This window comes from Miscanthus floridulus, chromosome 16 (genome assembly GCF_019320115.1).
Source record: "Miscanthus floridulus cultivar M001 chromosome 16, ASM1932011v1, whole genome shotgun sequence".
NCBI lineage: Eukaryota > Viridiplantae > Streptophyta > Magnoliopsida > Poales > Poaceae > Miscanthus > Miscanthus floridulus.
In genome coordinates, this window is record NC_089595.1 from 56,744,278 (window position 1) to 56,767,971 (window position 23,694).

A 23,694-nucleotide genomic window follows, 5' to 3' on the forward strand; every position below is an offset into this window, starting at 1 on the left:
TTGGTACTTAGGATTTCTACCTAAGCCAGAATCTCGGTTATGGTAGATGCTTTTAATGTGTACAATCTGGTCTAATATGAAGTTGCAAATGTTGCTGACGAGCTCTAAGAGTTGGTCGCCGACAAACTGTTTTTCACGTAGTGTAACAAACAATATGAAGTTATTTGTCTAAAATAACCGAGTTCTAATTGACTGAAATTATAGGGTTCTAATTTTAGCCACTAGGCAACAAAACTTCAGGATAAACCTTGGAACACCAAGTGCCCTTGCCACTGCCAGGGCCACCTGTGCAAAAAGTTCTGATGCAGGACAAATCATGCTTGTGGTAACTAGTATGCACGCTCAGATATAGATAAAAAGCACATCCCCATTAAACTCGCTATCAGAATGGTATCTATCCAGATCACAAATCACAAAAATATAAAAAAATAAAGAAGGGTAGTAACTGCAAGTTGCTAATAGTAAGTAGCAGCCTATGTCCAAAGCAATTATTAAAGGCAATTAGCAAGTGGTAACCATTTAACTACAATTATCCTAAAATTTAGGAGTTATAGGTACAGGACTGTAGCAATTTATTCCATTGAACACCTCCGACTGTTGCGGCGAGCGAGCTGACCAATGTGGGAGACATAGTTCAGTCTTCAGCTACATTTTTAAGGCATTAACACTACTTCCAATTACAGAGTGCAAACTAAAAATAATTTCTATCTTCATATTGAACCCTCTTCAGAATATCATTTTCAATTGCACTTGTCGCTACTCCATTGAGCCTTTCTTGTGTCAAGTACTAAGCTTGTAGGATTTTAATAGTACTACGCATTTAGAATTAAATTAACAAGGAGAGTAGCATACGCTAGCAGGAGCAAGGAAGGACTCACCTACTGACTCGCGGATGCAGTGCGCCGGTGCTGATGGTGTCAGAAGTCGGAAGGTTGCAACCGATGCAGTCGCATCGGTGCTTCCTATGGGCAGCAGAAAGAAGTTTAATTAGGCTCTTATTTACAGATTAGGATGGCTATTATTTTGGGAGCCCAGAGCGACCGCTCCACTTGTGCTAGAGCATACCCATTGGTGGAGAAGATGAGAAGCGTCGGTGGCGGCGGAGATTAGGAGTCGACCGCGTCGTGGATGCTCGGTCGCAGATCAAAGCCGCCGCAGCCTGCCCCTGGGCTTCGCCCCCGTCCGCCACGCAGCTGCGAGAGGAAGGAGAGGAGAACCCGGTCAGATACGCGGAGCCATCACGAGGGATTCTGCCCTACCGCACCCTCTCCATCCTCCCCCTCCCGTCACGCAGTGTAAGCCCCACCTCCGCACCCTTCTAGATCTAGATCTAAGAGGGGAAAGGAGAGGAGGGGATCTCCACGCTGCGGAGAAGAGTGTGGTGGAGGAGCGATGGCGGAGGAGGATGAGGAGGAGAGGTAGCGGCGGCGATGTGCTCTCCATACGGGGGAGGGAGACGAAGAGTGAGAGACGAGGGGATGGAGGAAGTGAGCGGACTGGCGAACGTGTGAGGGCATGGAGTCCGCTGGAACGGACACACCAGGAGCGGCCGGTAACAGCCGCCTCTAAGTAGCAGCCGTTCTTGCAAATCAACGTATTTGTAGTGATGGCTTGTTATTTGTAGGAACTGCTGTAGTGCGGGAAACCGAGCACGTCGCTATAGGGGCCGCTCCAATGCCAGCCGTCTTTAAAAAAAAGCTTCGTTGCTACAAACTGTTTTTCACGTAGTGTAGATTTTGGATAAAAAAATAAAGAGTGTTTGAGGCCTTGTTTAGTTGGGCGAAATTTGGGAATTTAGTTACTGTAGCACTTTCGTTTTTATTTGGCAATTAGTATTCAATCATGGACTAATTAGGCTCAAAACATTCGTCTCGCGATTTCCAACCAAACTGTACAATTAGTTTTTTTCATCTACATTTAATGCTCCATGCACGTATCGCAAGATTCGATGTGATGGCTACTGTAGCACTTTTTGAAAAAACTTTTTGGAACTAAACAAGGCCTGAATATCATTCTTACAGTGATTATTGCCTTTACATAGTGAAAAGGGGCTATTGCGTTTTTGTCCCTATTTTGACGTCCAATTGTGATTTTACCCATGTTTCTATCATCGTTGTGATTTTACCCCTGTTTTTTAAAAACAAAGCTTAAGTTTACCCCTACTCTAGTAACAGCAAGTAACGGTGTTAAATGGGCTCAGTAAAGACAAGTTTGCCCATGCGAAATTGCCCCTACTTATCTGAATACATTGTGATTTTACCCCTGTTTTTTAAAAAATTTGGCAGCATAATTACACAACTTATTACCTATGATTCCACACAGCATGCAAATATAGATAGATAATATCACATCAAATGAAAGTGTAGCAAAAGTATCCATACAGTACAAAGCCTCATCCAACATACAAGTCCAACAAAAACGGTAGCTAATAGTGAGATATTACATGTTCGGTGTCATACATCACATTCATGCATCTATTCCCAACAATGCACTCAACCTCCCTCCTCTTCCTCTTCCTCTTCCTCTTCCTTCTGTTCCAGCCCCTTCTGCTCCTTCTGTTTCAGGTCCTACACTTGCACTTCCTCTTCCCTTTCCCCTTCCCCTTCCCCTTCCCCTTCCCCTTGCACTTGTAGTTGCACTTCACATGAATGGAGAAAAATGGTTCAGTAAACAAGTTGACTAAATAAGCATTTTTTTCAAACAATAATAACTTTCTAATAGAAATTCTCTACTATGAAACTTTGTAAAACACTGAAACATCAAAACAAGCACAAGTTACAAATGACACAGAAACAACCTAAAGATATGACAAGGTAAACCATCAACATTTAGAGCACTGAATGATCACTTCAAAACAATCATAGGCACTGAAGGTAGCTCGGTGTGGCAATTTGACTGTCAGGCCTTGTATCAAGGCAGTCCAGCGGTAACTGAGGATCAGGGCCAGACGGATTTGGCCCAAGCTTCTATCTTGCAGCCTAGGAAATGGTCAAGAATAGCATCATGTGCTTCATGGATGCCTTTCACAGAGAAGAAGTACAGAGAAGAAGTGCAACTGGAAAGGATAAACATATCATACATGGTATTGTTGCCAAAAAAGCCTGGAGCAACAACAGTCTCCGCTTTCAGACCCATTTGCCTTCAAAATTGTTGCATCAAGATACTGACCAAGGTCCTGACTACAAGGCCGCAGTCACAAATCAAGAAGCTTGTTGATCTAGACCAGACTGGATTCATCCAAGGTCGATCCACACTGCTCGATAAGTTTGCAAATGCCACTGGACGCCATTGGATGTGGCTCTCTCAGCAGTGTTTGTCTCATTGGTGGGCACTCTATTCCTTATAGAAGGGTGGCACCTATGTTTTGTTGGTGAAAATTGCAATGGACCTTCAAAATCATTAATTTGGGCATTAATGTACACCTTTCCCTTCTCTTTATTGAGTTCAAACCACTCAAGCAACTGCTCATCAGTTTTAATCTCAATAGAAGGTCCTCTAGAAATTTCATCCAATGCACGCCACAAACTTATGTACTGTTTTGAACCCCACATGTAGTGCTCAGCTATGAAATTAACTAGCTGCAGTAGGTCAAAGCTATGCATGTCAACAACTTGAGTAGGCAAGATTCTACCATGTTGCCATGATTTTGGTCCCCCATTAGGCAAACTAAAAAATGACAGAACTCTAACAACAAGGCTCATATCCATGTGATTTGGCCTACAAATCACATCACCGAATACATAGTTAGCTAAATCGCTCTATAGACAGAAACTCATTCTTCCTACAGATTGATACTAATTTTTCTATAGACCAAATCACATGAGCTCCAAATCTTACCTAGTCTCTTCACCAACGTGGCATAAATCCATCTCGCCGGGCTCGCTGCTCCTGTCCTCGTGTGGCGTAGCGCCTAGAGGCCTGCCCGCTCAGGGCGCCTGCCGCCCAACCATGCTGCGGCATGCCAGAGTGCCCACGGGCAGGCGTAGGTGCACTCTCAATTCAGTGATTCACATGGCCATACATGCAGTGCATTGCAATGCAGTTGCAGTGCAGTGCAGTGCATGGCTCCACGTCGTCAAGTCAAGATAGCAGCAAAAACAACTCGGGGAATCAGAATTCAGAATGATGGCCCCAAAAGATATGGTTTTTTGTAGGATTAGTTTCTTGACCATTTACTATACGTCCTCTCATGACTGCCTAAACAAGCTTTGCTTTCAATTCCAATCATCCCGTCCCGGTCTCTTCTTCCTCCCTCTCCTCTCTAGTCACATCATGCACATGGATGCCATCTCTCTCGTCTCTCTCTCCATTGGCAGGTTGTAGGCGTATATCACTAGCTAAGCAAGCAATCAAAGCACTACTACTACCTGTCGCAAGTAAAGAGCTATTGGACACGATGACCAGCATAGTGAACTAGCAGCTGCCTACATGCACCAGCTTGTCTTCTTGCTCCTCTCCCTCTTCCTCCCTGATGCAACCTTCTCCACACTCGCCGGGTCGTGCAACCGGCAGTGCAGTAGCACCACGGTGCCGTACCCTCTAGATCCGAATATGAATAGTATGTTAGGGCTTGGGCGCATGGTTTCGCATAGTAGGAAGAGAAGACCAAAGGGAGGGCATACCTAGTGATGCTCGTCGCCGGCGAAGGGGCCAAAGTAGCAGCGACGGCCGGCCTAGTCGTCTGTGGATGGGGCTTGCACGCTCGCCGCTGCCTGGCCCTCGTGTCGTGTACTCGCCAAACGGTGCCCCGTGCCGCCCTCCCCCGCGCGCGCTCACGACCCACGCGCCAGGTGCCCTGCTGCTGGCCGACGAGAGGGAGAGGGAGAGAGATGCGACGGGAGCTGAAGGCTGCTGGCCGACGGGAGGGAGAGATGGGAATGGGACGGTAGGAAGAGAAGAGTGAATAGCGAGAGAGAGAGCGACCCGTGCCTCTGTTTTCTTCTAAACAGATGACGAAGAGGACAAAGAGATAAGGGGCAATTTAGTCTTTTGCCTTTGTGTTTAGATATTTTGATTTTTTTTAATTTATTTTTTTCCAAGTGCATTTAACGGTCATCCAAAATAGGGGTAAACGGAGCTTTTATTTCATAAAAGTGAGGGCAAAATCACAATGTTACAAAAAACAGGGGTAAAATTACAATTAGACTCCTGAACAAGGGTAAGAACACAATTTCCCCTAGTAAAAAACACCAAATAGTAAGTTTGGATAGATAGTTGGATTCCAGAATCCAAGTGTTTGATCTCATTCTCAGTTTTCTACCTTATTTTCATTTTCTTAGGAAATCCAAAATATCATCTTACTCCTGCCATCCTGAAATATAAGGTATATAGGTAATTTTAGGATATATTATGTGGTAAGATATATAACCCATATAGACATCTTTGATTACTATATTTGGATTGGTCATAGACAGTAGACCGGTCTCAATGGAAGTTTCATTCTCTTTTAATATGATGACACATCAGCAAATTTGTTGAGTTGATAGGTTAATTACACAGAGAGAGTTTTATAAAGATGAAACCAATCGTCATAGCTACCAATACACTAGCACTCTTGGTAACTGTGTCATGAAACTCACTAGTGAAATTGACCATGGTAGGAATATATATATGAATATTGCATTTTGAAATTAAGATCCTTTACATTACATGACTGTTTGGATGGGTGGCTAAAGGCCTATCCAGGCTCACCGTAATGCAACCTCTCTATGTTTGGTTGCTTGTACAACTGCTAAGCCAGGCTTCACGAAGCCAAAAATAGGGGGAGAAAGCTGGCTACCTAGAAATGGATTCACAGCTCGTTTCCACGAAGCCAGGCTTGGTTAAGGATCGCCCGCTCGTCTGCTCACCTCCACCGGCCCCCACACGCACATTTCCGGCTGCGCACACATCAATGACCACCACAAGAGCTCAGCTGGCCCCCGGACATGTGTCGTCCACTCCAACACGAGCTCATCCAGCCACCACACGAGCTTTGCTGGCCTCGGCGCGCGCGTAGTCGGCCGCCACGCTGGATCTGTGGGGTCCCCACGTGAGCTCAGGTGGTCCCCATGCATGCGCTGCTGCTACCGCTGGAGAAACGCCAGCCACCGTTCATGACAGTGCGAGCTTCGCCAGACTCCCATGCGACTTGAGCCAACCCCCGCGCAAGCTCCTCCTCCATCGCTCCAACTCCACTGACCATGCGCCGATGTTGCCGTCCGCATCAAATTCATCGTCTATGGGCTGCTGTCCGTGTTGAGCTCGTGTTGGCCAAACAGACCGACGGTTCCAACGAACAACACACGGATCATTCTGATTATCTCCGCCTCTAGAACTCTAAAGCTAGACCAAGCATACGCTCAAACACTTAGCGTACGTCGGAGTTCCTGTCACTCTTGGCCCTTCGGTCCAGAGTCCAATCGGACCTCTGATACCCCCATCTTACTCCCTCCTGTTTGTAACTCCACAGCAAACTTCGAGCACCTAGGCTCAGGAATAAAGTCATCGACCGACTCAAACTGTACGTAGGCCGCGTTGCCTGAACTAGTATAAACCCTGTGTCATTGAGTGCTATGCCACATCCGATCACAATGTATGGCAAAATAACAAATATTTATTAGTTGGTCACTTTTTGCACTGATAGTTGCACCGTTGAGGAAGACGTCGTATGTTCACGCCTTTGGTCATCGAATGGCCCACCTTTCCTCCATCTTTGGCATGGCGGGCTCAAGCAATATGACTCGCTTTAGCTCGCTAGAGTTTCCCGCGCTCCCACCTATTGGGATGTGGGTTCCTCCCGTCTTTGAGCCGTCTTAGGCCTTCCTCTTCGGAAGCCTAGACTTCGTCGCCGACCGGCTCAGCATGCTTCATCTCCATGAGAAGGCACTTGTCTCGGCGCCCGTCGAAGGGGCACCCTACGTCAGCTCCGGGACACCCGGTGACTTCAACGATGAGGCATCTGCATCTGCGCTTCACTTCGAGCCTACGCTGGGCTCAAACCCCACTATGAGTAATGTATATATAGTTCTTTAGTTGTTATTACATATCTTTCGTCGACTCTCCGGAGGGACCCCATTGTCCTCGCCGCGACCGTCATGTAACTGGTTCCCCTACGGCCTCGCGTCCCCACGGACGCGTACGCATGGGGGCTCTAAAAGATACTAACGCTGCCCCCTCTCACATTCGAATTCGTGGGGATGGTAGGCTACGCTCCCGCCTCTTTCCATAGCCTCATGGATGACAATGTTGAGAGCGACGGCTCCAGCATCGGCGATGTCGTGGTGCCTAGCTACCCTTTGTCCCAGGAGTGCGCTATGGCAGACGCCCTAGGATAGCCGTCGGTGGTAGCGGAGTCTCTACAGACCCACACCCCTCTGGACCCTCACGCGGAGGCCCTCGCGTGTGCACAAGAGCACGGCAAGGAGCTACGACAAAGGTGGTAGAACCAGCCGCCACCTGTGTCGATGAGCTCAGCACACCATGTTGCGCTCCGTCCGTGGAACCCAGCGAGCAGCGCTCGGGGTCACGCCCGCCAGGTTCAGCGCGACATCATCGATGAGGGGGATGATCCCCCATAGTTCGCTCAGGCTGGCCAGAACATCGCTGCGGTGATGATGTTTCTGCGTGGCCTTCCCGAGCCTGTCGACCCATAGGAGCAGGCAGTCCACCGGAACCTCCGGGCGCTGGTGGAGACCACCATCGTTCAACAGGCGGTAAGCTCCACGTCGCGCCACCGACTCATGGCCTCTTTCTCTACCAGGGGAATAGGGACGCGCCAGTCCAACCGCTCCATCCATTCACCACTACGGCCGCCAGGCATTTAACAGGAGGGCGTAGTTGCACCACGACCTGACCCGGCACCCGCTCCACACTGGCCACTTGTGTGCGAATGCCTCGGGCCAAACCGAGATGCTCGTAGTGTCATCAGTAGCCGGCATTAGGCCCAGCATGATGATGACATCCATCAGGTGGTGGCGAGAGCAGGCGGCATGGGTCCTGGTCGGACCATCGAGGGGAGTGGTGAAACACACCCCAGGCATGGTCGCCGATCTAACGACTGGAGTCCTAGCCTGGATGGCCTAGAACCATGGGTCTTTGGCTGATGCATCCAGAGAGTGTCGTTCCCACAGTGCTTCCAACCGCCTACCAACGTCGCCAAATATACCAGGGAGACGAATCCTGGTATATGGCTTGATGGCTTTTGGCTCTCCTGCCGAGCCAGAGGAGTGGATGATGACCACTTCATCATTCAGTACCTCCCCATCTGTGTTGGGGAGCATGTTCGACCATGTCTCAAATTCCTCCTACATGATACCATCTGCGACTAGACGGACCTCAAGAGGGTCTTCGTTGGGAATTTCTAGGGGATGTATGTCCGCCCTAGGAATTCCTGGGACCTCAAGAGCTGCCAATAGGAGCCCAATGAGTCCCTACGGGATTACTCCCTCCGTCCCATAAAAAATGCGATTCTACGGTTCAAAAAAATGTCCTAGGAAAAGTGCATTCATAGCTCCTAGTGCTAGGTCTCAGGATGTCAGGCAGGCTATCAGACAAGCACAGTGGCTCTCAACTCTCATCCAAAAGCTTCGTCCCGTTGAAAAAAAAATCTACCGCACCACCCACACACAGCCTACAACGGAGCACCATCCATTCTTCTCGTCACTGTTTCACTATAGGCAGGAGAGAGGGTTCTAGATGGTGGTCCTTGGCAACTATTATAGGGGTATTTCTGTCATTTTTCCACCGCATTGGTTTCTATGCCAAGTCCTACAATTGCCTTTTTATTGGGATGGAGGGAGTACATCCGTAGGTTCTCGAAATGATGCAACTCCCTTGTTGATGTCGTTGACGCGGACGTCATCGGCGCATTCCTCTCTAGGACAACCTACGAGTCCCTGATCCACAAGCTTGGCTACCTGAAGCCCCGTACCTCCCGCAACCTACTCGATGACACCACAAACCACGCCTCCAGTGAGGAGGCAGTCGGAGCAGTCTTCAACGGAGGCTGGGACAAGGGCAAGGCCAAGCATGAGGACCAAGACGAGGGCCCCTCCACGCAAAGGGGCAAAAAGAACAAGAAGGATCGGCGTCAACCGGCCAACTCCACATTGGTTGCCGTAGCTGATCGCATGGGTAAGTAGCCCCAGCAGGGCCTGCCTGACCACTTCGATAAGCTCATGGAGAGCCCATGCACCAACCACGCCTACCCCATCAAGCACCTCTACAAGGACTGCAAACTCCTCAAGCGCTTCCTGTGATAGGCTGGCGGGCCGAAAGAAGGAAAGGGCAAGGAGGCAGCAGCCAAGAAAGGAGGCATGATGGGCAAGGATGGGGATGGCTTTCCTAATCCCGAGGAATGCCTCATGATCTTCGGCGAATCCGATGCCATCTACTCCAAGCGCCAGCACAAAGTGCGCTACAGAAAAGCATGCGTCGCTGAAACGGTCGTCCCCTCCTTCCTTAGCTGGTTGGAATCTCTGATCACTTTTGATTAGATGGACCACCCTTCCCACATCACTAGACCAGGTCATGACCCACTCATCATTGACCCCATTGTCGACAAGAAGCGCCTCACCAAGGTGCTGATGGATGGAGGCAGCGGCCTCAACATCCTCTACGTCGACACCCTTGACGCCATGCGCATCCCTCGGTCGGAGCTACGCACAGTGAGCTCTCCCTTCCACAGCATGATCCCAAGGATGCAGGCATACCCGCTCGGGCAGATCGACCTGCCCATCACGTTTAGCAACCGAGCCAACTTCCGCTCGGAGGTGCTTACCTTCAAAGTGGTGGACTTCCCAGGGTCCTACCATGTCATCACTGTGGGTAGCACCTTCTCGCATGCCTACATGTGTGACCGTGAGCATTTTGAGCTCGCCACTGCCGTCATCAACTCATCCAAGCTCCCTTGGCTCGAGGAATTGTTGACCCCAGCAGTCCTAGACTACAACAAGCCAACCTCCTCGACTGCCTTCCGCCCACTCGAGGAAACTAAGGTGGTGGGGATCGACCCCACCAACCTAACCAAGATAGTGTGGATTGATACCTAGCTCCTGGCCAAATAGGAATGAGAGCTCGCCGACTTTCTATGCGCCAATCGTGATGTCTTTGCATGGAAACCTTCCGACATACTAGGCATATCATGGGAGGTCACCGAGCACACACTATGCCTCGTCCCGGGCTCGAAGCCCGCCAAGCAAAACCTATGTCGCTTTGACACGAGAGGTGCAGGGCCATAGGCGAGGAGGTCGCCAAACTCCTGGCAACCGAATTCATCAAAGAGGTATACCATTCCGACTTGCTCGCCAATCCTATTCTTGTTAAAAAGAAGACTGGGAAATGGAGAATGTGCGTTGATTATACTAGCCTCTACAAGGCGTGCCCAAAGGATCATTTTCCTTTGGCACGCATAGACTAGATAGTCGACTCTACCTTGGGAAGCGAAATCCTCTCCTTTCTGGATGCCTACTCAGGCTATCACTAGGTCACGATGAAAGAGTCTAACCAGCTCATGACTTCATTCATCTCTCTGTATGGTTCGTACTGTTACGTAACCATGCCTTTCAGTCTAAAGAACGCTGGCGCCACCTATCAATGGTGCATGCAGCAATACTTCGCCAATCAAATCGACCCACTTGATCAGCCTGACCAAGTCAAGTGGCCAAAACCTACAATCGCTGTCTATGTTGATGACATAGTTGTCAAAACGGCTCAAACTTGTGACCTGATCGCAAACTTGGCCACAACGTTCACGAACCTCTAAAGGTTCAACATCAAATTGAATCCCGAAAAATGTGTTTTCGGTGTTCCAAAGGGGAAGCTGCTTGGATAAATCATGTCTGAACACGGCATTGAGGCCAACCCCCAAAAAATCATGGCCATCTCTAACATGGGCCCTATACGCAATGTCAAGGGCGTATAGAGGCTCACCGGCTATTTGGCCACCCTGAGCCGATTCATCTCCCAACTCGGCGAACAGGGGATGCGTCTCTACAAGCTTCTCAAAAAGACGGACGCTTTCGTTTGGACTGAGGAAGCACAACATGCTTTGGAGAGCCTCAAAGCGTCAATGACATCGGCCCCAATCCTTGTCGCTCCCGAACGGGGAGAACCCCTCCTCCTCTATGTTGCGGCAAGCAACCACGTGGTGAGCGCCGCCCTAGTCATCGAAAGAGAGTAGCCAGGACACCACCTTAAGGTCGAACGACCCATATACTTCATCGGAGAGGTACTCACCAACCCCAAGGTTTGGTACCCCTAGGTGCAAAAACTCCTATACACCATGCTGATAGCAACTCAGAAGCTCATGTACTACTTCACTGACCACGAAGTCTCAGTCATCACTTCATACCCGCTCAGAGACATCATCTGCAACCGTGACACCACGAGACGAATCTCCAAGTGGGCACTTGGGCTAATGGGTCATGACATCAGGTATATCCCCCGTACCACTATTAAGTCTTAGACACTCGTGAACTTTGTCGCCAAATGGACGAGGTCCAGCTCCTGGCCCTAGACATCACCCACGAGTACTGGACGATGTACTTCAATGGGTCCATAATGGTGCCTGGCTTAGGGGCTAGAGTGGTTCTGATCTCCCTGGACGGGAGTAGGCTCCGCTACACAATATGCCTCCACTTTTTGGCCTCAAACAATGCCACGAAATACGAGGCCCTCATCAACGGACTGCACATCGCCATCGAGCTCAGCGCTACGTGGCTCTACGTCCATGGTGACTCAGAGCTAGTCATCGACCAGGTCATGAAGGAGTCCTCTTGCAAAAGCCCCCTCATGACAGCATACTGCCAGGAGGTGCACAAGCTCAAGGACAAATTGTAGGGTATTGAGCTACACCATGTCCCCCGAAAGGACAATGATGCCGTCGATTTTCTCGCAAAATTGGCTACTAGGTGGGTTCCATCTCTAGATAGGGTCTTCATCAATGACCTTCATGAACCATCTACCCGCATCCTGAAAGGTCCAATCTAGACACACCCCGATGCCAACTCGACGCTCAGGGGCTCCGACCCTAGTGCCTCCGTGACGACATCGCCCATCGACGTCGCCGTGGTGGCACTCGATCAAGCTGACTGGCGAGCGCCACTACTTGCCTACCTCCTCGAGGAGGTTCTCCCACCCAAAAGGACTGAAGCGTGATGGATTGCTCGATGCACCAAGGTGTTCATCACAATCGGTAACAAACTTTACAAACGAAGTTCGTTAGGAGTACTCATGAAGTGCATCCCTACTAACCAAGGCAAGCAGCTCCTCCTTGAGGTCCATGCTGGAATCTACGGACATCACGTGACCCCAAGGTCGCTGGTCAGAAAAACCTTTCACCAAGGTTTTTACTGGCCCACCGTGCTATGAGATGCAGAGGAGGTCATCCGCAGGTGTGAAGGATGTCAGTTCTACGCTCAGCAAACCCATTTGCCGACACAGGAGCTTCAAACCATCCCCATCACCTGGCCATTTGCTGTCTAGGGCCTCGACATGGTAGGGCCCCTCAAAAAGGGCCCAAGAGGCTTCACTCACCTACTCGTAGCGGTCGACAAATTCACCAAGTGGATAGAGGCAAAGCCCATCACCAACATTCGCTCAAAAGAGGCGGTCAAATTCTTCCTCGACATCATCTACCTATTCGGCATTCCTAACTATATCATCACTGACCACGGAACTAACTTCACCGGGAAGAAGTTCCTAAACTTTTGTGATGGATATGGCATCAGGATTGACTAGGCTCGGTCGGTCATCCACGTACTAATGGATAGGTCAAGCGAGCCAATGGCATGGTCCTCTAAGGACTCAAGCCACAGATCTTTGACTGACTCAACAATTACGTCGGGTGATGGGTTGTTGAGGTCCTAGCGATCCTCTAGAGCCTGAGAACAACCTTGAACCAATCCATAGGGTTCACACCCTTGTTCCTGGCCTATGGAGCTGAAGCAGTGCTACCCTCCGACCTCAACCATGGAGCCCCAAGAGTGAAGGTTGTAACACCTCTGGTGTTACGAGCTTGCTTAGCACCAAGTTTTGGACCTAAGAGTATTTACCGAAATGAATTTCTCGGATTTTGATTTATAACAAACTTGAAGTGATAAGTGAATCCTATGTGACTCACTTTTGCGGACTCAAATAAACATCCAAGTTAAATTATTCAGTGCATAAAGATAATAGGAATGTCGGGCAACAATTCTAGCAAATAAGCAGTGGATGGTTTGTTCTATGGGATTAAGCGCGAAAAACAATTTTTATAAACCAAATAAAATATAGCTTGTAATTTATATTTAGATAAAAGTTTGAAGTGCAAGTTTAGTAGATAAAATGTTATTTTTGGCGTTGGAATTCTAACAAAATTTTCTAAATCTTAGTTTCATGTTTTGGTACGATTTGTTGTATTAAAGTGTGTGCTTGTGCCTTCGTCACATTAGTAAGTTGTTTTTGGTTCGCTTTTAAAAGTGTCCGTGACGTCGTTTCGGCCAGCCCGGCCGCTGCCACTACCTCATTCTGCGCGGTGCTCCTACCGTCTCACGTCGCATCCTGGTCCCTGCACTGCTGTGATGCTGTCGGCCACCCAATGCCATTGCTACGCGTGCACGATCTCTCTGGCCAAGAGTTACACAGCGCCAGCATGTGTGCCACCACTGTCTCTCAACCACGGTCGGCCTCTGTTGTTCTGTCGCGCTATTGTCCTGGTCACAGCACCATGGTCTACCTTCGCGTCTCGCCAAGTTTGAGTCATCATGTCTATGCGCTAGTGCGATGATGGTGGTGCGTTTCCCCTGCTGTGAATCAGTCATTTGATTTATGGCATCGCGGCACGTTGCTCCTGTCGCCACGTCGTGCCAGGCCACCTGCCCCTACCCCACACCGCATTTATGAGGTTGGTGACGAACCGCATGGCTCCTCGCCCTCCCTCTCTCTCTCTTGCGTGCCTACTTTTCCTTGCCTGTCGTGACTGTCTGCCTCGATGCCGAGCAGGCTGGGTCACCTCCGAGTTGCTGCTGCTATTCCCACTCTACACCACTGCCCCTCCTTTTTCCTTCCCATGGCGCCAGCCGAGCCATCCAGCGGTAGTAGGCACCTTCTCCCTCGCCTACTACTATTGCGCTCGGTGCCCTGGCGTCCGCGCCCTTTGCCCCTACACGCCCGCCCCCCACCGTGGCCACGCCCGCCTTACCGCGCCGCCCGCTGATCGCCTCTCTAGGTTTCCCTCACGCGCACACGAGCATCCACGGCATTGTCCATGCTTTGCCTCTCGTTGGTCCATAGTTTCCCCTGCGCCGCCCCTCCCTTCCCTGCATCGTGCGCCCATGGTCGTAGTTGCTGCTGACCGCGCTGCCCTACACCACGTTCCCGCTGTGGCAGTGCTCGCGTTACCTTGGCCTGCTCCCCACGCTCCATCCATGTCGGTGCCAGCCCTCCCCCATGTGAGCACCTCAGCCTGCTCTAGACCGCTGCCACGCCCGTGTGCCCACAGTGCCGCCCCCTTTTCCCTCCCTTGCGAGCGTGCCGAGCCACGCTGTTCTGCCCTGCTCCCTGCTGCTCGTCCCTTGGCAATCTCCCCCGTTCCTCTGTGTGTAGCACCAGTGTCCCCTCCTGTTTGGCTGCTGCTGCTGTTCGCGGCTGCCGCTGCCCTACAGCTCATGCCACGTCTGCACCCGTCGTTGCCCTGCCCCCCTCACGTGCGTGCGTGAGCTCCTCGATCCACGCTGGACCTGTAGCTCCTCGACGCGCCCGAGCCACAATGCCCCACCGTTGTCCGCGCCGGGATACTCCTGCTGCGATGCCGCCATGGGGCTCCGCTCCACAAACCGCTCTGTGCCATCCCATGTCTCCTCTGTTCGTTGAAGAAGAAGAGAAGGGTGAGAATCCAAGTACAAATTTTGTACAGGGTTCTAGGTGTAAAATATGTGACTCACAAGAATAGTGCATTTGTATTGCGGGTTGATTTGAGGAAATCTTGGGGGCCCTCATGCAAATTTGCCATCACACCTATGGGCTTGTCCATGCTGGGCGGCCTGCTTGCCTGGGCCGTCCGCGCCGCCTGCCCGCGCCTGGGCCACCGTTCGCGCCGCACGCTGGGTCGGTCTGTCGCTGCCGTGCCTAGGGCACTCATGCCCACGCCGCTTGGGCCATGCTCGCCCGTCTAGGCTAGTCTCATGCCGCCTGGCTGGGTCGCAGCCTGTTCCTAGGCCGTGTGCTTTGCGCCTGGGCCGCGCATCTGCTAGGCCGATCCGATGGCCGTTGGCCTTTAGTTTCTAAAGCAATTGCTAAATTAGTTTCGGAAATAAACTTGTAAAATCAATATAAATTTGTGTATTTGTCCAAAAATTATGAAACTAATTTTGTTAAGTTTCTAAAATCATGATCTATCTAATAGTGTATTTTATTCGCATAGGTTCGGTATGTTTTTAGGATTTCTCTAATTATTCTAACAGGCTTAATATTGTTAAAATATGAACTTGTACGAATTTCTGTGATAAATCGGTGATAGTGTTAACTCTAAAAATTTGACAGTAAATTACTAACATTATTAGCTACTCAATGTAATTTTTGTAGCACCAGGATAATTAGTTTGCTAGATAGATAACGATGTCTTATTTCGAATAAAGATTTAATCGATAGGATAGAATAAAGAAACACCCTGGAATTGTATAACTAAAACATTTGTTGGGAAATAACGTCTTATTCGACAATATAAATATGTAGCCTAAGTACAGTCATCGTTAGAACTAGCTCTTTAACTTGAGAGGCGTAAATCGTATTTTATGAATCACGGTTGCAGCTGATTAATTACGTCTTTGCACTGCATCGCATAGCATATCATAATAGGAACGTGGATGGATTGCGGAGTCATCAGTAGTTGCTAGAGAAATTGTACTTTTATAGATTGTGTCACCATGATGGAAAGCTAACTTCTGATTAAATCTTACCTAATCAAGCCTCGGTGCATAACCCCTACTTTTCTATACTTTATATTATATTTGTGCATTAAGTTTTAAGGAGTTGAATGAAATCCACTTGCATATAAATATCTTTATCCCATGAGTCTTACTAGTATGACAGGATCGGGTAGATGGCTATACTATAGGACTTCGATAGAAGTCGAGTGATTGCCTGTCACTCGCGAGAGATAGGAAATATATTATTGCATTATTATCACTTGGAATATATAAATGGTGGAAATGATAAATGGTGACCGGGCAAGGATATGGTTTGGGTATTGGTGAGTGTAAGAGGTTGTGTCCTGCGGCCAACAGGGCATAGCTTGGTTACACTATTTTCCCTGTCTGTGTCGGTTAAGGACCGGCCGTTGCATTGGACGCTAGGCAAGTCACAGACTTATTATCCTGAGCACATACTTGGGTATGGGCGCTTGGAAGACTTGTTACTCTCTTGTCATGGGTTCTAGCTCTTTTCAGACCGACTGTCAGGGTGGTTTTTGAGTTAGGAGGTCCTTGCACCGCACTGAGTCTGGGTCTCAGGGGCAGAGGCTTGGAGTCCTAGTTTGGACGGGAACCTGGACCCTATGATGGGAGGGTAGTGGGTTGGTCCTACTTGTGCCTGGGGTACAAGCAGGGCGTGTGTTTTTGGGGTACCCAGCTAGGGGCATTGATTCACGAATCGTCGAGCAATCCGGTACGGCTTGTCTAAACTCTAACATTGTAGTAAGAACTGAAAGATGAAAGATGGAAAGAGGAAAATTGATTCTGATTGCTTACCACTTGCTTGAAAGTAGCACATATGTTTACATAGAAAGGTTAGTTAATAAACTAATGCAACTGCTAATAAAAATCAAATATAAGGACGCACGCTTAGTAATGCTTTCTGCAGTTGCAATAAACCCACAAGCCAGATAGCCTTGCATATCCTTGGAGTATTTTCTTTCCTACTATCGGGTAAGTCTTGCTGAGTACAATTGAGTACTTAGGGTTTTATTTCCCTCTGTTGCAGGTGATAGGTGGATGCTAGAGCTGACCATTATGTGTGGATCCCTCTTGGTGGGCTCAGAGAGGATTCCTTTACGCTGCGATCATAGTTTTTATTTATAACTCTTACTAAATGTTTTTATAAATAGAAGTTTTATACTCTATTGTCATAGTTTATATATCGATGCTTCATCATGTCAGGAATAGAGATTTATTTCCACTGTAATTCTGATCATATATTTATATTCTGTTGTTTAATTAAATTGTTCATAACCCTGATAATATGATTACATTCTGCTATTATAAATGATAAATATTATACCCTGATGTTGTATTAAAAGTGATGTAAGAAATGGTTAAGAATGATGTAAGCTTTATTCTCTCATTTGTGATCCTGATGGAAAAATGTAGATTTTCGGGTTCTCCCTTGGGGTGTGCTCAACGGGACCATGTAATTTGGTGTTCTCCCTTGAGTGCTTAGTGTCTAATAGAAGACAAGCACTCTTGAGAGGCATTAGATTAGGCGGTTCTGCCACAAAGGCCTTCGACCACGACCGAGTTGTGGAGGCTCAGCAAGATGCAGTCGACCTACTCGAGGAGGCCCGCAAGACGATCGTCATCTGCTCTTCTCGCTACCAGCAAACTCTCCTCAGGTACCACAAAAGGAAAATCAGAGGGAGGATCCTCGACGTCAGAGACCTCATGCTTCGAAGGACCTAATCGACCAAGGAGAAACACAAACTCTCTCCACCAAGGGAAGGACCCTATATGGTGACCGAGGTGATCTGACCAGGCGCCTACCGACTGAAGGACGACAACGGCGACGTTCTCACCAACACTTGGAATATTGAACAGTTACGCCGTTTCTTCCCCTAAAAATTTGATTTTACCGCTTTCTTACATTCAACGTTTGCTCCTACAAAGCACCCCAACCCGAACACTTTTGGCCCGGGTCGCTCGGTGGCTCCACGGGAGTGCGATACCACCTCTTTTTTTACTATCATATGGTAAATACCTTTTTACCCGAACGAAAGGATAGTCTGTTCCTTTAATTACCTTACGTAACTTTGCTTTAAATATTTGGACCAATCACACCCCGCCACGACATACGGTTACGAGTAGCTGAGCCTCGCGGGCCGTGCCTGGGTTCTTAAGGTTGCAGCCTACTGTTCAAACGGGTAGGTGCGAAAAAGAAAGAATAAAAAACAAAGCTATGCTAGGGTAAAAATAAGGAATGGATGGGGCAGGCTTCCTCGAACGAAGTGATTCAACACAAAATGAAAATTGATGTATTCATCAATACAACTGTTCACACGGGGGCTCCCCCACGAACTTATCCCTTACATATATTGACTGTTATTTCTACTCTAATTTCTACTATGGCCACCCGGCGGCATCGGCTGACGGCACGACTGGCGAAGATAAAGCCTGAATGCTCTCCGATAGGGCGATGTTCGGTTCGGTCAGAGGTGGGACGACATTCGCTTCCAACCCAGGCTCCACTCCATCCGTAGGCTAGGCGACGTCTTCCTAGTGCGCGCCTTCAGCCGCGCTCGCACGGTGAGCCTCCATCACCCATTGCATGGAGACTTGCTCTGCCACCAACTGTGCGTGTGGCATCAAGCTTTCGTCGAGCGCATGGATGGCATCCGTGCTCCAGCCATCGACGTACACGCTATAGATGGTGCCGAAGTCCAGGTTTGGGTGGTGCGTGAAGGGTTATGAGGATGCTACGCTAGCCAGAAAACAAAAATTTGACCTCATAAACCAGGATCTACTGCTAGTTATAGATAACAAGATTACCACTAGACGCGCAGGTGCAGTAGAAGCGACTCGATGTAGTCGTATGCGTCATAGCAGTGCCGTGCAGTTGCAAGGTCATCCGTACGTCCGTCCCCTTCGTGCGGTTCATCCTTGTCCTCCAGATGCAGCACCTTCGAGGTATCCACACGTACAGGGAGGATGCGTCGTGCCTCTGGACTGCTAGGTCCATGAGGAGCAGCAGGCACAGGCCTAGGATGGGTGGTGGCGGCTGCCAAAATGGCATGGATGCTAGCCCTGTTGCCCACCCCACTTATTTATAGGCGTCCCTAATGAGCTCCCGAGTTGGAGGCCCATTAGTAACCCTAAGCCTTGTCTAACTCGGATCCAATCCGAATTAAGCTTCCAGCCCCTTAAGCGTGCGACCCTATGGGTTCACACACACAGACATGGCCCGAGTACTCCTACTCGGCCATTAGTTGATAGTAGCCTCTAGCAAGGCATGTCAACTCCTATGCGTACGTAAAGATCATATCAGATGAACCACCACAAAACCACATACTTGTTATTCCCTTGCCTCACGATATTTGGTCCAACTCATAAGTTAACACTTAACCCAAGCACGGCCATGCATTTCTTGATCTAATCATTAGAGTGATCTAGTGATATCTCTCTCATATAGAGAGGGGCAAATTCCTTCTTGATTGTCTATGTCTCATAGCATGTTTCCCGACAAACCCGAAAACTCACCTTTATAACTATCCTGTTACGGAGTAGCGTTTGACAGTCCCTGAGTAGGTCATTTCACACCTTGAATACATACAACAATCTCAGGTCTAAGGACATAACGCACATGATGTGAATAGAGATAATAACAACATCTCACGTTGGGTCAGTCCAGCCCCATGTCATACATGTGCCCACATTATTGGTTTGACATCTCCATGTCTATGACTTGTGAAACATAGTCATCAACTAATAATGTGCTGATCCATTATTCATGTGTGTCCTCACACGAACTCTGACCAGGGACAACATTAGAATAACCATACAAGTAAAAGAGTTTTATAAACAGTTCACATAATTGCTAATCGATATAGGTTGTCGTTAATGGAAATTCAATGAAGTCATAATATATCATGGATACAAGGCAATATAATCATCTATATGATTATCTCTAGGGCATACTCCCAACAATCTCCCACTTGCACTAGAGTTAATCTCGAAGATATCTAATACCCATAGCTCTCATGTGCGCCTCATGCTTAGGCTGTGGAAGAGCCTTTGTCAAAGGATCTACAACATTCAAATCTGTGTGTATCTTGCACATCTTGATCTCATCTCGTCTAACGAACTCTCGAATGAGGTGAAATTTCTACAGTACATGTTTGTTCTTTTGGTGATTCCTTGGCTCCTTAGCCTACGCAATTGCCCCATTATTGTCACAATGTAGATTCAATGAGCTGGACGCATTAAGAAACACACCAAGTTAAATTTGGAACCTCCTCATCCAAACACCTTCCTTCGTAGCTCTAGAAGCTGTAATGTACTCGGCCTCTGCTATAGAATTGGTCACCGTCTCCTGCTTAGAACTTTTCCAACTTACAGCACCACCATTTATTATGAACACAAAACCTGATTGAAACTGTGAATCATCCATGTCAGTTTGGAAGCTAGCATCGGTGTAACCATTTACAACAAGCTCCTCCTCACCTCCATAGATTAGGAACACATCTTTAGTCTTTCTGAAGTACTTCAGAATGTTTTTAACAAGTGTCCAGTGACTCTCTCCTGGATCAGCTTGGTACCTGCTTGCAAAACTTAGAGCATATGAGACATCTGAGAGAGTACATATCATGGCGTACATGATGGAACCAACTGTTGAGGCATATGAAACCTTACTCATGCGCTTCCGCTCATCAGCTGTCGAAGGACACTGTTTATCGCTAAAGCACATACCATGTGACATAGGCAAGAACCCTTTCTTGGACTATTCCATGTTGAATCGTTTCAACACCTTGTCAATGTACGTATCTTGGCTTAATCCTATAAGCCTCTTCGATCTATCTCTATAGATCTTGATGCCCAAAATGTATGCTGCTTCTCCTAAATCCTTCATAGAAAAAATATTATTCAGTGAAGTCTTTACGGATTACAACATAGGAATGTCATTCCCAATCAATAATATGTTATCCACATACAAGATCATAAATACAACAGCGCTCCCACTTTCCTTCTTGTAAACACAAGGTTCTTCTTCATTCTGACGAAAGCCAAACCCTTTGACCACTTCATCAAAATGAATGTTCCAACTCCGAGATGCTTGCTTTAACCCATAAATGGATTTCTGAAGCTTGCAAATTTTTCCAGCATTGTTTGGATCAACAAAACCTTCGGGCTGTATCATATACACATCCTCATCCAAATTTCCATTTAGAAAGGCTATTTTAACATCCATCTGCCATTTCTCATAATCGAAATAAGCAGCTATTGCTAGAATGATCCGGATAGATTTAAGCATCGCTACCGGCGAGAAAGTCTTGTCGTAGTCAATTCCTTGAACTTGCCAAAAACCCTTTGCAACAAGTCGAGCTTTATAGATGTGAATGTTTCCATCCATATCCTTTTTCCTTTTATAGATCCATTTGCACTCTATGGGTCTAACCCCATTAGGCGGGTCAACCAAGTTCCAAACTTGATTGTTCCCATGGATCTATCTCAGATCTCATGGCACTTTGCCATTTCTCGGAATCTGGATCCATCATTGCTTCCACATAAGTCGCAGGTTCGTCATTGTCTAAAAATAACAAATCCCCATGCAACTCACAGATTCTTACTGACCTTCATGGTTGTGGCGGTGTTTCTATTGCCATGGGTATCTCAACTTGTGCTGCTACATTAGCATCACTCGTAGAGTCCTTCCAAACTGGCACATCTTGAACTTCTTCAAGATACACCTTCTGTCCACTTTTCTCTCTTTTGAGAAACTCTTTCTCTAAGAAAACACCATTCCGAGCAACAAACACTTTGCCCTCTAATCGGTTGTAGAAGTAATACCCTAAAGTTTCCTTCGGATATCCCACGAAAAAACATTTGTCTGACTTGGGTGTTAGTTTATCTGTCATAAGTCATTTGACATAAACTTCACAACCCCAAATTTTCAGAAAACACAAACTGGGACTCTTACCAGTCCACATCTCATGTGGTGTCTTAACTACAGACTTAGACAGTACCCTATTCAATGTGAAAGTGGCTGTTTCTAGAGTGTATCCCCAAAATGATAATGGTAGGTCTGACTGGCTCATCATAGACCGAACCATGTCCAACAAAGTTCGATTACATCACTCAGACACGCCATTTCTCTGAGGCGTTCTAGGTGGCGTAAGCTATGGAACAATTCCGCAACTCTTTAGATGATTGCTAAACTCGTGGCTCAAATATTCGCCTCCATGATCAGATCACAAAGCCTTAATTTTCTTGCCACGTTGATTCTCTACTTCATTCTAAAACTCCTTGAACTTTTCAAATGTCTCAGACTTATGTCTCATTAAGTAGACATAGCCATATCTACTAAAGTCATCAGTGAAGGTTATGAAGTATTGGAATCTGCCTCTTGCTGTCATACTCATTGGTCCGCACACATCAATATGTATGCGTTCCAGCAAGTCTGCCGCCCTCTCAGGAAAACATGTGAAAGGCGTCTTGGTCATCTTGCCCAGCAGGCAAGCCTCACATGTCTCGTATGATTCAAAATCAAACGAAGTTAAAAGCCCATCAGAATGGAGCCTCTTCATGTGATTCTCACTTATATGACCTAAACGACAATGCCACATATAGGTAGGACTTAACTCATTAAGCCAAGGCTTTTTAGCACTTATATTATAGACAGGAGCATCTTCAAGATTTAAAATAAATAACCCATTCACAATGGATGCAGAAGCCACAAACATGCCATTTTTAGAGATCACACAACCATTGTCTTTACTAGCAAATGAATAACCATCCTTCATCAAACATGAAGGTGACACAATGTTTTGACTTAAACTAGGAACAAAATAACAATTATTCAACTCCATAATAAATCCTGACAGGAGGTGGAGTTGCATCGTCCCGACGTTCAACGCAGCAACTCTTGCATTATTGCCCACGCGGAAATCAACTTCTCCCTTTTCCATGCTTCTACTTCTTATCATTCCCTGCATCGTATTGCAAATATGAGCAACCGATCCGGTATCAAATATCCAAGAATTAATATAAGAGTTAGCAAGGAAAACGTCCGTAACATAATAAACAAGTGTACAAGCTGCGGGAGTACCTTTACTGTCGTGATCCTTTATGGATTCCAGGTACAGCTTGTAGTTTCTCTTTCAGTGACCTTTCCCATGACAATGAAAGCATTCAGCATCAGCAGGTGGTCCAGCCTTGGGCGAAGGTGGGTTTGGCTTAGAGATCTCATCTTTAGCCTTGCCCTTTTTCTTCTTCCAAGAATTGCCCTTCTTCTTAAACTTAGGCTTGTTTTGGACCGCCATCACATGGCTACTGCCAGCACCTTTTTTGATATCAGCCTCTGCTGTTTTAAGCATGCCACATAATTCATTCAAGCCCTTCTCTATCCCATGCATATGGTAGTTCATGACAAAATTTCCATAGCTGGGCGGAAGAGATGCGAGAATAAAATTAGTAGCTAATTCAAGGCCAATTGGGAAGCCTAGCTTCTCCAACCTCTGAGTGTAACCAACCATTTTGATCACATGTGGCCCAACTGTTGCGCCCTCTGCTAGCTTGGTTTTAGCAAAAGCCTTTGAGACATTGAACCTTTTAGTCCTGGCTTGAGTCTGGAATATATCATTGAGCGACACGATCATATCGTGCATTGCATGGTTATTGTCAAACTGCAACTACAAATCTGGTTACAAGCAAGCATAAGGCAACTCACTTCAAGATCAGCATCACATGCTCTCTTGTAAGCGTTTTTCTCTACAGCAGGTGCATTATTAGTAGGCTTTTCTGGTAATGGGGT

At 47.5% G+C, this 23,694-nt stretch overlaps 1 protein-coding gene across 1 annotated transcript; it reads left to right on the plus strand.

The window, feature by feature from the left end:
• Positions 1–9,476: 9,476 nt before the first annotated feature.
• Positions 9,477–10,031, plus strand: LOC136510712 (uncharacterized). Its single transcript, XM_066505070.1, has one exon. The coding sequence runs from the start codon at positions 9,477–9,479 to the stop codon at positions 10,029–10,031; it is 555 nt and encodes a 184-aa protein (XP_066361167.1).
• The last annotated feature ends 13,663 nt before the right edge of the window (positions 10,032–23,694 follow it).

Coding starts and splice junctions, on each gene's coding strand:
- LOC136510712 (XM_066505070.1), top strand. CDS start 9,477: ATGGACCACCCTTCCCACATCACTAGACCAGGTCATGACCCACTCATC.